Source organism: Danio rerio, chromosome 24, assembly GCF_052040795.2.
Source record: "Danio rerio strain M-AB ecotype USA chromosome 24, GRCz13ab, whole genome shotgun sequence".
In the NCBI taxonomy this organism is placed as follows: Eukaryota; Metazoa; Chordata; class Actinopteri; order Cypriniformes; family Danionidae; genus Danio; species Danio rerio.
The window spans coordinates 28382026-28396933 of record NC_141044.1 but is presented as its reverse complement, the minus strand read 5'-3'; the positions used below and the strand labels follow the sequence as shown (position 1 = coordinate 28396933).

Genomic DNA, 14908 nt, shown 5'->3' with positions numbered 1-14908 from the left:
CAAACATGAGACAACATGATTTTTGCTGCTTGTTCAAACTACTGATTTATAATAAGCTGAATCAACACAAAACTTGTTTTTTTGGGGACAATTTAATCGTTTTATGTTCAATCCACTTAAATTTGTAAAAACAATTGTGTTGGGACAACATGAAGGAATTGTGTGAAAGTCAGCATTTTTACAGTGTAATTACTCATTAAGAATATTTGTTATTTTGGCATGTGAGTAATCAAAATTTGCATTATGATTAACTTTTTTAATCAATCATGTATTTTAAGACTATTGGCCATACTATTTTACCCTTAAAAGTAAAAATCGAAATATTACAGAAATTATATATTGAGCCTTTACCTGTTTGTTTAGCAAACGCCATTCATCTTATTTCTGAGATAAAGAAAACTGGGTGAGCGTGCGCTGGAACATCCTGTTTACCAAAAGATTTCAGCGACACATGATCACTAATCACAAACTGATGAAGGGTGTGAGTGGTGGAGGAGGAGAGTAAGAATTTATTACAGAAATTGTAAACTGTGTTTGTTAATTAAAAACAAATAGTGTTACAGTGAATATTCTGAGCAGAGAGCTTATCCTTTTGAAAATGAAGCATGCTTTATTTGATCATATCTTATCTATTTCAGGGTATTTGGACAAGAAAACTCACCACATGCATTGCAGCCAGGTTAAGGATGTGGGTGAGGAATGATGCAGTCAGAAAAATAAATAATGTTGATCAAGACTAGAAGCAATAAAGAAGGAATTAGTGAGTAGAAATGAACAATAAATGCACCCAATAAACTGGCATCATAAGATTAGCACAAATCTATAAATCTTTAAAAATTAGTTATCGTTATGCAAGGGTCAGAAATAAAAACAGATCATTAAAAGCATCAAAACTACAGTTTAATTCATTTCCCCCATACATTAGTGTGTCCTGTTTAATTGTATATATAAAATGTAATGAATTAACCTTAGTTTACAAAACAAAAACAAACAAAGGTTTCAGACATGCTTAGATTAATTTGTTTGATGACATAATAAATAATTCAAATTACTTTACTGCAGCCCAAAAATACTAATTAAATCATTTAAAATGTGTATGCTATCCGTCAGTCCACTTAAAGTAGATTTTACTCATTTCTCAGCAAGAAGCTTTATAATAACAGTGACAATTAATAATGTCAATCAAATTTGTCACAAAATAAACCGTTAAAAATAAAAAAAAATGCATTTATATTAAGAATACGCTGAGGATCATGTGACACCTTTTAAATTGCTGCTTTGGTGAATGTCTTGACTTGTGCGCATCGAACTGTCAATGCTAGTTGAGGTGCACGCGCCCCGGTCTCCAGAACGCATGCTCAGATCACCACCGCACGTTCTGGTTCCAGCTGTTGCGCATTCCACAGCACAGCGGAGCCGCCGCTGGCCAAGAGCGACAGCAGTCAGGACAGCGCCTTTAAAGTCACCAAAGAGCCACTGCTGGACTTGTTTAATCACTCTGCGAACTCATTTTTTGGATCATATTGTTTCGCTAGTTTTATTTTTAAAACTTTCGGCGAAGAGGTGGAGTTTATATCTGAGGTATTTTCTCTCAGTGATTTGGAAGCGCAGAGTATATTTGGAGAAGAGCGCAACGCATCTTCAATAAGTGTGTTTGTTTGGAACAGCCATAGGATATGACAGACATCGTTTCAGCAATGGTAAGTTTACTTTTTTCCTTTTATTAGTCATTTGATTAATCTGCAAATATAAACCCCGAAGTAAACATTTAATTAATCAAATTCAGTAACTCAAATTAAGCATGGAGTCCCCGGAAATAAATTTCTTGAAAAATTGGTTGTTATTTTTTAAGTATATATCCTGTATATATGTTACTAACTTTATTGTATATGTGTAATGGTATATTATCACGATAATGATGGTGGTAATGAATTCTTCTGTCTGGTGCGGATCGGTAATGACACCTAAAATAAATAGGCTATATTTCTATAAAGTGAATGTTAAAAAAATAAAAAATAAAAAAGACGTCTTTCTGCTGTCCCAGCTGTGGATTTTTTTTATCTAAGTTTTATTTCCATCACAGCAAATATGAACTCTCATAAAACTTAACCAAGTGCTTGCTGTAATTATACAGCTGTATTGAATTTGAATTGCAGTCAATAACTGTAAATATAAATACTGAATAAATTTAAAATATGATCTTTTTTGAGTGTCCCTCACTGAACAACCACTCAATACCGGTTTCCTTTTATAGTGGGTAAATAAACGGATAAATTGGACTGCTAGTGTTTATTTATTTATTTTGGCTGCAGTCACCTTAACTGACCCAAAATGAAAATTTACTGTTAATTCACTCATTCTCAGGCTATCCTGGATGTAAGAGATCATTTTTCCCCAATAGAACAACATTTAGAAGATTTTTAACAGAAACTGTGGTCTTTGGTGATTCATAAAATGCAAGCCAATGGCTACCAGCAATTTGTGGTGCCAAAAAGACATGACACAGTGGCGCAGTGAGTAGCACTGTCACCTCACAGCAAGAGGGCTGGTTCAAGTCTTGGCTAACCCAGTTGGCATTTCTGTGTGGAGTTTGAACGTACTCCCCGTGCTCACGTGGGTTTCCTCCAGGTGCTCCAGTTTCCCCCACAGTTCAAACTCATTCGCTATAAATTGAATAAACTAAATTGGCCGTTGTGTTATAAGTCTGAATGAGGTTGGGTTGGAGCTGGAAGGTCATCTGCTGTGTAAAACAAATGCTGGATAAGTTGGTGGTTCATTCTGCTGTGGCAAACCCTGATGAATTGCTCTTCAGTGTTTGGACTCTCAGTAATGACTTCAAACCACACTGAACTGAGCTAAACTGAACTGAACTTAAACACTAAAAAACTGAACTACCCTGATCCAGTTACTATGACCATTTATGTGAAGCTGCTTTGACACAATCTACATTGTAAAAGCGCTATACAAATAAAGCTGAATTGAATTGAATTGAATTAATGGACTGAGCTGAAGGAAAATGAATAAACTTTAATAAAAATCACCTGAACACATAATGTAATGATATACTGCATTATTGAATCTGATTTGCAGTCTTACATAAAATAACTAAATATAATATAATAAATATAAATAGCAAAAAATAGAAAATATGATCTTTTTTGAATGTCTCTACAACCCCTCAATACCTGTTTGCTTATATAGCGGATAAATAAACTGATAATTTGGACTGCTATAGTGTTTTTTCATTTACTGACCCGAAATGAAAATTTGCTGTTAATTTACTCATTTTCAGGCCATCCTGGCAGTAGGAGACAGTTTTTCTCCACATCTAGAAGATTTTTAACAGAAACTGTGGTCTTTGGTGATTCATAAAATGCAAGCCCATGGCTACCAGAAATTTGTGGTGCCAAAAAGACGTGTATTGGCAAAACAAAAGTAATACCTATGACTCAATACATTGAGATTTTATGAAGAAAAACTTTTTTTATGTTTGAGCGAACTCTGACTTTAATCTGTGACCGACTTTTGGGTCTGGATGTGTTTTGTCTACTGAATTCATCACTGGCACTGAATCATGACTCGTGACTGAGAGATAGGCATCATACAGTAAACATCCAACATCATAGACAATGAAATAACCCACATTAGAAATAACCTGCAGGTTATGAACTTGTGACATGACTGCAGATTTCATTGTCTCTGAAAAAGACTCATCAATCAAACTGAACAAAAAAAAGATCCATCTACTATGCAAAAACAACATTTTGAACCCTCAAACCAGATGTTATGGTTGTAAAACACCGTCTTTTACGCTCAGTACACAATTGCCATGAGTAACATGCATAAGAGCAGCAATTATTTCATGAGTCAGTGCGAGAGGAAGAAAAGAAATAAACACAGACAGAGAGAGATGCTACAAGTGATCCAGACACTGTAGTTGTGAAAACATTGAACTTTGCACAATTTGGCTCAGGTGTGTTAATCTGCGATCCAGCTGACTCAAAGAGCTTTCTGTGATAAACAGGTGTGAAATCATTGTTGATTACTGTGCAGATGCCACAGAGACAGTAATCACATGTGCTGAGTGATGATTCTTTTAATAAATATACCCCCTGTGGCTCTGGCTAGCTAAAGCCTGGCTGAATTTAACAAACATCTGCCTGAAGTCATACTCTTGGTTTCAACAGAGAGCTTTCAAAGCCACAAAACTTTTAAAGATCATTCCAGTGAACAGCTCTTTTAATGATCATGAACAGCATTTTATTAACATAAAGAACATTTTACCACTTAATTTGCTTTGGAAATTATTTATGGAAGTTAAAGGATCTTCTTAAAACCATTGATGCAAAAGATTACAATTTATGTTCACCCTTTGGTGGTCTTCTCACACTTCTCAAAAAGTGATATTTTAAACGTTTTACTTCATCAAAATTGCACTGCATGAAATGATGTGACTTTTCTGGCAATTGTTAGTTTGCATATGATTTAAAATGACTCATAATCACATAATCTCTAAATAAATAAATAGATAAATAATTATATCTCCAATGCAAATTTATATGCTTATCCTCAATCTGCTTTAACTGCCAATGATCACAAGTGTGATTTCTGAATGATACATAATTATAATTATACACTCGCCGGCCACTTTAATAGGTACACCTCACTGTTGATTACATGGCGCATTATCCTGCTGTAAGTAGCCAACAATACTCAGGTAGGCTGTGGCAATGACCAGATGCTTAATTGGTACTAATGGGCCCAAGTGTGCCAAGAAAATATCTCCCACACCATTACACCACCAGCCTGAACAGTTGATCCAAGGCAGGATGGATCCATGCTTTCATGTTATTGATAACAAATTCTGACCCTACCATCCGAATGTCGCAGCAAAAATCAAGACTCATCAGACCAGGCAACGTTTTTCCAATTTTCTATTGTCCAATTTTGGTGAGCCTGTGCGAATTATAGCTTCAGTTTCCTGTTCTTTGTTGACATGAGTAGCACCCGGAGTGGTCTTCTGCTACTGTAGCCCATCTGCCTCAAAGTTGGACATGTTGTGCGTTCAGAGATGCTCTTCTGTATACCTCGGTTGTAACGAGTGGTTATTTGAGTTACTGTCTGGCCATTCTCCTCTGACCTCTGGCATCAACAAGGCATTTGCGCCCACAGAACTGGATATTTTCTCTTTTTTGGACCATTCTTTGTAAACCCAAGAGATGGTTGTGCGTGAATATCTCAGAAGATCAGCAGTTTCTGAAATACTCAGATCAACCCGTTTGGCACCAACAAACATGTCACGTTCAAAATTACTTAAATCACCTTTCCTCCCCATTCTGATGCTCGGTTTAAACTGCAGGAGATCGTCTTGACCACGTCTGCGTGCACATGTCTAACATTTCTAAATACACTAGGCTGCTGCCATGTGATTGGCTGATTAGAAATTTGCATTATCGAGCAGTTAGACAGGTGTACAACTCTGCAGCCGGTGAGTGTATATACTGTTATTTTAATTATCAATCAAGAAAAATATTTTAATAAATGAATAAAAATATTAATAAATAGCCTAATGAATTATGGTCAGAATGCAGATGAACGTAGCGAGTGTTAAAATAATGTCAACATTTTAGAACATTAACAAAAACCTGACAATCATACAGTGTTGAAAGTCAGAGAACAGCTTCGATTTGTACTTCAGCAGGGTATACTTCATATTTTAAAGTGGCTTGACGTTTAAAAAGACAATCTCAAAAGAAATCTTAGGTTTAGGTGAATACTGTTAAAATAATATTACGTAAGGTTTTGCAGCCTAACGTGGATTTCCTTTCGGTTCTTATTCCTGCAGCTGTAACAACATTCCACTTTTTCATTTGTTCACTTTGGAATTTGGAGCTAATCGTTTGAGCGGTCTTAATATGTTTTTTCAGATCATTTAAAAAAGCATGCATTTTAATGGTGCAGGCAAATTATGTATTCAATCCCTCAAGTCGTTAATTGAAAAAGAAAATAACTGCGAGTCATGTTCGCCATCCTGCCACAAACAGTTCCAAACTGCTATCGTAATTACGGTCTTTATAGCTAACGATTGTTATTTTTAAACATAACGCCACTAACATCCCCCTCCTCATGCAACATAATGATTTTCAATGGCCTCATATAAGTCAAAGACTGGAAGCAGAGGAAACCCAGAACAGAGAGTGGTTTGTCTACCTAAAAGATCTCGCATCATTGAGTGTCCAAGCCTTCGTAAATGAGTTGCATGCCATGAAGGGGATCCCGTATTAAGCTGAGGTCCAGGCACAATGAGATCATTGTCACATGTGACAGACTGGACTAAATAAGCAACGCTGCTTCGCCACCTTTGAGAGATCTGATGAGCTTTCTATGCTGACATTGTTTACGAGGCAAGTGTGCGGCCTTTAATAAAACGATGCTGAACCCTAATAAAGCGTAAGCTTGACATGACATCTGTTTAATATATGAAACTATATATTCAGAGGAGAAACAAAGCCTGCATTCATGTCATTTCATGGATATAAGACTTTGTTCAAAATGCACCAAAAAATCTCTTAATTTATTCCCTCTGTAAATTTGGATACTCATTACGGCAAATAATCATATTTGGCAGTTCAGTGAGTCAGATGTTGATCCAGCCAATGCTCTAATCACTTCAGTTCAGTGAAGGATCATCAGGAGGAATCTAAAAATGCTTTTTGAACTGTTCATTAAGAGAACCGGCTCATAAGTCTTGTTTTTCAAGAATGACTACACTGAATATATGACTGTTATGAATTATTTTTTCAGGTGGAACAAATAATTTTTTGATTTACTAAAAATAACAGGATCTCAAGAGTGATGCATTCAGGAATTCGACTACACGTTTAAATTGGTTGCACCTGAAATAATTTATAACAGTCATATATTCACAAATTAGACTGAATGATTCACTCTGGCTCCGGTTTCCCCCACAGTCCAAACACATGCGCTATAGGTGAATTGGGTAACCAAAATTGCCCGTAATATGCGAGTGTGTATGTGTGAATGTGAGAGTATATGTTTCCCAGTAATGAGTTGCAACTAGAAGGACATCCGCTGGGTAAAGCATATGCAGGAATAGCACCCACTTTGAATGTTATCAGTCGACTCAATGAGTGTTATCAGCTGATAGATATGGATCAGTATGGGCCTTTCAGTAGGCTCAGAAGGCTGTTATCATCCATCTACATGGTTAACCAGCTATACTAATAGAGAAGACTCCAGATCTGTTTTAACATTACTGTGACAGTTGGGTTTAGGTTTGGGGTAGGTGTTAATAAAATATAATTAATGGAAAATTTAATAAATAATATAAATAATTCTTGTTAACTTCCAGCCACAGCCGTATGTGATCTATAGCTGATGAACCATGAGGGTGGATGACAACAGCCTTCTGAGTAATGTAATATAATGTGTGTATTTATATAGCACATTTATTGTGTATGGCCATACACCCAAAGCGCTTCACAATCATGAGGAGGGGGGGGGGTCTCTCCACACCACAATCAGTGTGCAGCATCCACTTGGATGATGCGATGGCAGCCACAAGACAACGGCACCAGTGCGCTCACCACACACCAGCTATAAGTGGAGTGAAGAAACGGTGATACAGCTAATTTAGTGGATGAGGATGATTGGGAGGCTATGATGGTTAAGGGCTAAGAGGGAATTTGGCCAGGACACCAGGGTTACACCCCTACTCTTTAAAAGAAGTGCCATGGGATTTTTAATGACCACAGAGAGTCAGCACCTCGGTTTATCGCCTTATCCGAAAGACAGTGCCCAATGACAGTATAGTGTCCCCTTCATTAGGACTCACCCAGACTACAGGTTGAGCACCTCCTGCTGGCCTCACTAAGACCACTTCCAACAGGAACCTAGTTTTCCCATGTGGTCTCCCATCCAGGTACTGACCAGGCTCAGCCCTCCTTAGCTTCAGTGAGTAACCGGTCTTGGGCTGGTAGGCACTAGTAGGCACAGAATGCCCCTACTGGCCCATATCTATCCACTGATAACCACTGATACCGCCCATTCAATCGAGTGATAACATTCAAAATGGCTGGGAATAATTGGTGGTTCATTGCACTGTGGCGACCCCTGATAAATAAAGTACTAAGCCGAAGGAAAATGAATGATTCACTCTAAAAGACCTACATCAGACTACACTGGTCACACTATCCATTTTTAACTGCCATTGATGCTTTCATGAAGAGCCTTCAACACCTGTAGAAACTTCTACTCCAGTAAATGAACGGGAAATGTCCTTTTAGATAATTCAAAAGTTTTTCACACTAGGAAAGAAATTTAAAAGAGAAAATATATGTCTTAAATGGCATAACTGTGAATTTATATTAAAGGAACAGATGTTAACAATAAATATTAGGTTTTAATACTTGTATAGCGGATAACAATAAATAGTAAGCTAGAATGCCATTCTGGTCACAGCTCGTATATGGAAGGCAGAAAGATTAACCCAGCCATCACAACCAAGATCAGCCCACGCCAAACGCATTTGGAAATGACCTGGAAAGCGAGCGCGTTTCTGCCAGTGATCTGGTTATATCTGATGGAGGAAAGGAATGAAAACAGGGAAAGGCTGACAGACCGTTTCCCTTTTTAAATCTCCCACCCGTCTGCCGAAACGCTAACCTTGTATGTGGCCGTCACCACCCGTCCTGCAGCTCTGGGTGAGACTTTGAAATGTGCAATGCCTCTTTGATCGTCCCATGTGTGCTACAGCTGAGTTTTCAGGAATGTCCTCCCACATCGTGTCTTGCGCAAAAGCACAAAGTCTCAAAAAGCGTTTTGTGTCAAATTCTGGCCTTGCTCACTCCATCATTGATCTGATGTCTCATTATTCTTCTGTGTGTGTGTCTTATCTCTCATCCTGTCTCGGTGGCTCATAAAATTAATGTTGTTTTCAAATTAACACTCACCCCCCTCTTCCTTCCCCTGTTTGATTTCTTTCCTGTGTGTAAAAAACCCACAGTCTTTATGAACAATCTGGCTTGTTTGTTAGCTGTCTAAACATGCCTGAACATTACCTGGATCAAGAGGTCTTGATGATTAAAGCCATAGTCAGGGTCAGCGAACAAAGATCATCCAGCGTGTAAATAGCAAACCTGCCCTTATCGCCCCACAGTCGCCCACATCTGTAATCCTACGAGCTGATTGGACGGAGAGGTGCTAGAGAGGAATGTAGCTGGTATTTTGATCCTGGGGTGACATACCTAAGCCATTCTCCAAAGCAAAATACTGGGACATTCCTGCAGGAACACGCCTGTCTACCTGTCAGGAAAAGAGGGCAAAGAGAGTTGAGGAGGGGGTTTATAGTTCATGTGCAGTTGTTGTTGAACTATAAAGTAGGTCATGTAATAGTCAAGTGCCCTCTTGGGAACGTCAAGGGTGTTAAAAGTCTCACAGAACTTCAATTTGACCATGCAGTTAAAAAAAAGAGAGGAAATTAACCTCAGTGAATAGAGATTATTTCATGTTTACTTTAAATCAGGTGAGTTTATGGTATAAATAAGCTTATCTAAGCGTATCTACTTATATAACATGTAATATAACAGAATGTAATATAACAACAGCAGCTCATTACTAGTTTTTTTTTTTTTGTACCAGTAATTGATATGAAAAACCAAGAAAATATATTGTTTCAAACTATTAAAATGTCAATAAAAGTCAATCACTCTGTTAGACTATAGTTAATTTTTCAGAGGAGACATCAAGATCAATATAATTCATATCAAAAAGGTATAAATTTCTGAAAATACCTATAAATGAAGAGCTATGGACAAGTTCTGCACCGTAAAACCCAATAAGTTACTCAAACCATTTGAGGAAACCAATTGCAACAAACCATTTAGGTTCAAATCTAATCCTAATAAGTACTGTGAACTTAATCCATTTGAGTACATGAAGCTATTTGAGCACAGAAAAACCCAATAAAAGAAGAGAACTCAAACCAACTGAGTACTGTAAAACCTTATTAGTTAAGGCAACTCAAACTGTTTGGGGAAACTGATTGCTACAAACCATTTGAGTTATAAAACTAATCTATAGAAGTACTGTGAACTTACTTCATTTAAGTTAGTTAGTTAGTTAGTTAGTTGCATGTGTACATTATTAATGTTTAATCAACACTTAATCACTTTATTTACTCATTAACTTCAACAAAGGGTTCAAAACTCTTTTTAAATTAGTAGAATTAGCTTACAGTAAATTTTGTGTAAACTACACTCATTTCATTTGATACATTTGACTGTTGGGTTTTACAGCGTGTTAAAAATTCACAGTTATACAAAAGTTAATGAACGTATTTTTTACAGAGTATGCTGCCGTTCAAAGGTTTGGGGTCAAACACATAATTGCGTAAAATGTTACAAATTAGTCTCAAAAGTGACTAAGATTGCTATTTTAAATAAATGCTGTTGATTTGAAGTTTTAACTGGCAGTATATGTACAATATAAAATGACTGCATGTTTGTTGAAAAAAGGAGCCTTTCAAAAATATTTGTAAATCTTACAGACTCTTTCAACAGTAGTGCACTTAAGCCTGCCTAAAAAATGTTTGACATTTTTCCCATTCCTTCAGTGTTTGGTTATTCGATATTTGCTTTTATTTTATTATTGCAAAAGTAAATGTTTGTTTTACCACATGCCTTTATTAGGCAATGCTAAATGTGGAATAAAAAAACATTTTTGTTACACTTTATTTTATAGCTGCCTTTTAAACATTTTGTTAACTAAAGTATGCAAACTATCAACTAACTCTCATTGCAGTATTAGTAGATAGTTAAGGGTTGGGAATAAGCTTAATGGAATAAGCTAACAAGCAAAAATCATTATAGTCACTATAATGTCTCTTGTGAGACCATCAATAAAATAACTCCAAGTTGGAATGTAGGATGTAGTATTGTCGCCGATCCCAGTTGTAAGAGCAACAAATAATAACTTGGCTGCTAGTTGATCATTAGAAAAAGTGGAAGAAGGTAGATTTTTCCAATGAATCATCTGTTGAACTGCATCTGCAATATTTGTGATGATTGGGAAGACCTATTGGAACCCGCATGGGCACAAGATTCTCACAGAAATCAGTCAAGGAAAAATCATGGTTTGGGGTTACATTCAGTATGAGGGTGTGCAAGAGATCTGCAGAGAGGATGTCAACATTGACAGCCTGAGATCTTTCATATAAGCCACTTCTGATACCGAATGATCAACTAGAAGTCAAGTTATTATTTGTTGTTCCTAAAATTTTGAAAGGCAACAATACTTTTGTCAAGTAGTGTATGAAGTCAACATGATGTCTAAAGGGGGCCATCAAAATAACTTATACTTGCATTTTTAGTCTTTTTTTTTTTAAGTATCTGTGGTCAAACTTACAAACAGAACGTTAATGTAAACATGTTACCAGTATGGCGAACAGTAGTATAGAAGTGTGGCTGTGGGTGCTCTTATTGGACCCTGACGTGTGGATTGGAAATGAGGGTGTTTAAACAGCAGTGACCTCATTCAGGAAATCAGTTTTGTATCTGAGGAAACGGGAACAGCGTGAGGCAGTAATGGTTAGAAGTTCCTCTTAGGCATATCAGGAATGACACACAGAGAATGGCGAGAATAAGTTAAAAACTGTTAAATGTATAATTGCCATTGCAAAATATAAAAATATATATTTTTTTATCATTTTAAAGATAGCGGAAATTGACTCACATTGTGACTTCATATAGTAACTTGCAACAGAAATGGTTCAGAAAAGTACTGTGTATTAATGTGTAAAAACTATACTATAACTTAAACTACCCCTGAAACTAACCTTGACCTTAACTCCCTATATATGTACATTATATACTTTTTAAAATAAGTACGCATGTGCTGTACTATAAAATGTGATCGAAAACCCTTCGTTTTAATCTCAGGGTTTCTGCAAGTCTCACAGAGTTAAATTTAAGACTTTTTTAGACCATTTTAAGACCATTATGAATAAAATTTTAGACTCATTATGCGCTTAAGGCAAAATAACTTTTCAAATGACCCAGATGAAAAAGATTTTTACTTGACCTATCAAAACAAATTATTATAATTTAATACTCATAATACATTAATAATAAACAATTACAATATTTTAGATTTTATTTCTAAGCTAAATATTTTAAATATTGTGTAAAAACAAGCAAGCTCTACTTGTATACATACACTTTTTCCCAACATAAACTTCTTAAAAATAATAATAAAACATGAACAAAAGTTTTAAAAGGTTTAAAAACTACAATAAACTAAATCTATGGACAACAATCTGTCCAGGTCAGTGTCGTCAGCAGTAAATATATGGAGAACTAGTATTTACTGTATAAAATTTACATTGTATAAATATAATTTACATTGTATTAACAAATGTTATTGTAAAGAAGATAATTCAACCATTATGATAAATAAAGTTTAAAATTACCTTTTTAAATAAAATTGTTAAAGTTTTATTAAGATGTTTTGTTGATGATTGTATGGGTTTTGGACAGATTGGGCAGGAATACATGAACACAGGAAAAATAAGACCTGTTTTTTTTTTTTTTTTTTTTAAATAAGACCTAAAACACAGTATTGCAGTAAATGAAGACTTTTTAAGGCCTAAAATTTGGATTTTGAGTTTTAAGAAATTTTAAAACTTTTTAAGACCCTGCAGAAACCCTGTAAGCTGGCATTCATCCATTTAGTTTGATGTTTAGCCTAACTGGTTGAAATGAATACATTAATTGTGTCTAAATGTATTAAGTTATTTGTTGAAGGGGGTGGGGGGGGGCAGGACATGCAATGGGAAAATAACTAAAATTACACATTGTTTTGATGCCTAAAACCCTCTTTTGGTGTTCGGAGTCTGCATGTGCATGTGTTTGTGGGTAAGTGAGGTTAGCTTAAACGTCTGGGCCTCTTTGTATGCTAACTCTAGGGTGGCAAGAGCCATTTCTCACTACATCTCCACTGGCATGGTATGCCAAACACTCCCAATGACTCGTGGGAAATAGTAGGCATGGAACATTCCTGCCTTTTCCTCCCACTCTCTGTTGTTTTTTTGTCCCCCGTGGACTGGTTTTCACACACATTGTGACCTGTGTAACATGTAAAGCTGGATTAGAGACTGCAAGTGTGTTCACTCTGATGTTTATGGCCCTCAGGGGCTGTTTGTGAGGGTCTCTGAACTACTATCTTGTTACTGGTGTGCCATTAAACATAATAGCTTTTGCCTTATCTGGATTCAGTCAGTGGTGTTCAAACTAGAACTGACAGATAGCTAGCAAGTGTTTGCTGATGTGGGCTGAAGTGTGTTTTTGTAAACATCATACTGGAGAGGACAATGCAGATGATTAGGGACATTTTAAGGGGTTAGTCAATTACTTACTTACCTTTATACCTCTCCAACTCATATTCTATGGGGGAAAATGAATAGTGAAGAATGTTCATGCTGCTTTTCTCCATGAAACAGAAGTCTAAGGCTGCCAAGCATTGCTGCAATGGTTGCTACATGAAATTCAGAAAACATTTGGCATTAGTTAATAGAAAAATATGCAGTCAAAAATGAAAGCAAGATATGCCTTACTTTCTTTCCTTCTTTCTTTCTTCCTTTCTTTCTTTCTTTCTTTCTTTCTTTCTTTCTTTCTTTCTTTCTTTCTTTCTCTTTCTTTCTTTCCCCTTTCTCTTTCTTTCTTTCTTTCTTTCTTTTTCCCTTTCTCTTTCTTTCTTTCTTTCTTTCTCTTTCTTTCTTTCTCTTTCTTTCTTTTTCCTTTCCACCATGCCAATTTATGCAAATATTTGAGGTGCAAATCAGATTTAGCTACTCCAAAAGTAAAATTAGATGTTTAATCCTTCTCTGAAAGCTTCAGAACAAAATTTGCATAGAATACTTTTATTTTAAATTGTATTATGATCAAATAAATGCCCCCATGATAAGCATATAAATAAAAATTAATTGTCTCCCTTTTTTGGATGGTATACTTATTACAGTTTTTCTTGATTAAAAAAAAAAAACTACTAAAACAACTAATTAACTAAAACACATTTTCTGAACCCTTGCTCCATTTTCTTATACCATTAAAGACCAAACCTTATCTTCAAACAAGCACGATTACAGTTTTTTTCAGTTGTTTACACACAATTACTTGTACTTCAGACACAATGACTACAACATGTAACTGATGCAACCCTCTGAACCAATTCCTGCTTTACACTCAAATTGCAGGTTTAAAACAGTTTTTTAAAAACACTACACACAATTCTCAGCATTTGGCACACTTTTCATGCAGAAAATCTCTTGTTTTTACAGGGAACACAATGTCATTCAAAATTGTAAAGTCAGTTGCCCTCTGAATGAATCACATGGGTAAACACCTGTCACACATAAGTGCGATTTAGAAATCAGAGCTCATCTGATTCATAACTTGTTCACGTCTTTTAGTTGTTTATCTCCTCCATATTCTCCATTCCTCAAACCTATTAAGAATTTTTTTTTCTGCCTGGGGATGGAAAGTGTATAACCAGAATCCACCCCTTCTCAAGCTATTGAAGATGCATAAAGGAGATATAGCAGTTGATGCTTTTCATGGCTGGATTCGTCACACCATTGGTTGGGATGAACACCTTAACAAACAGTCAAAACACCCTAGCAACCATTCATAACACCCTAGCAACCCATTAGCAACTACTCAGAACCCTCTATTAACAGCCTTGCAAAAAACATGCCAATCCATGCTAGAAACATGCTAACATATATGTATTTTTTTAACTATGCTTGTTTCAAATTTCTTAAAACTTTAAGACAAAGCCACCATATATATATATATATATATATATATATATATATATATATATATATATATAT

The 14908-nt window shown here is 35.9% G+C and overlaps 1 protein-coding gene across 13 annotated transcripts in view; it reads left to right on the top strand.

Annotated features, from left to right (window-relative positions):
- Window positions 1-1407: 1407 nt before the first annotated feature.
- Window positions 1408-14908, top strand: part of phldb2b (pleckstrin homology-like domain, family B, member 2b) — a 74388-nt gene continuing 60887 nt past the window's right edge. For all 13 annotated transcript variants that reach the window (XR_015525038.1, XM_087309613.1, XM_087309612.1 and 10 more), the window contains exon 1: window positions 1408-1700. Coding sequence is in view for 12 of the 13 variants with exons in the window: in XM_087309613.1 (XP_087165739.1) it covers window positions 1677-1700 (24 nt within the window). In the remaining variant the exon portion in view is untranslated. The remainder of the gene's footprint in view (window positions 1701-14908) is intronic.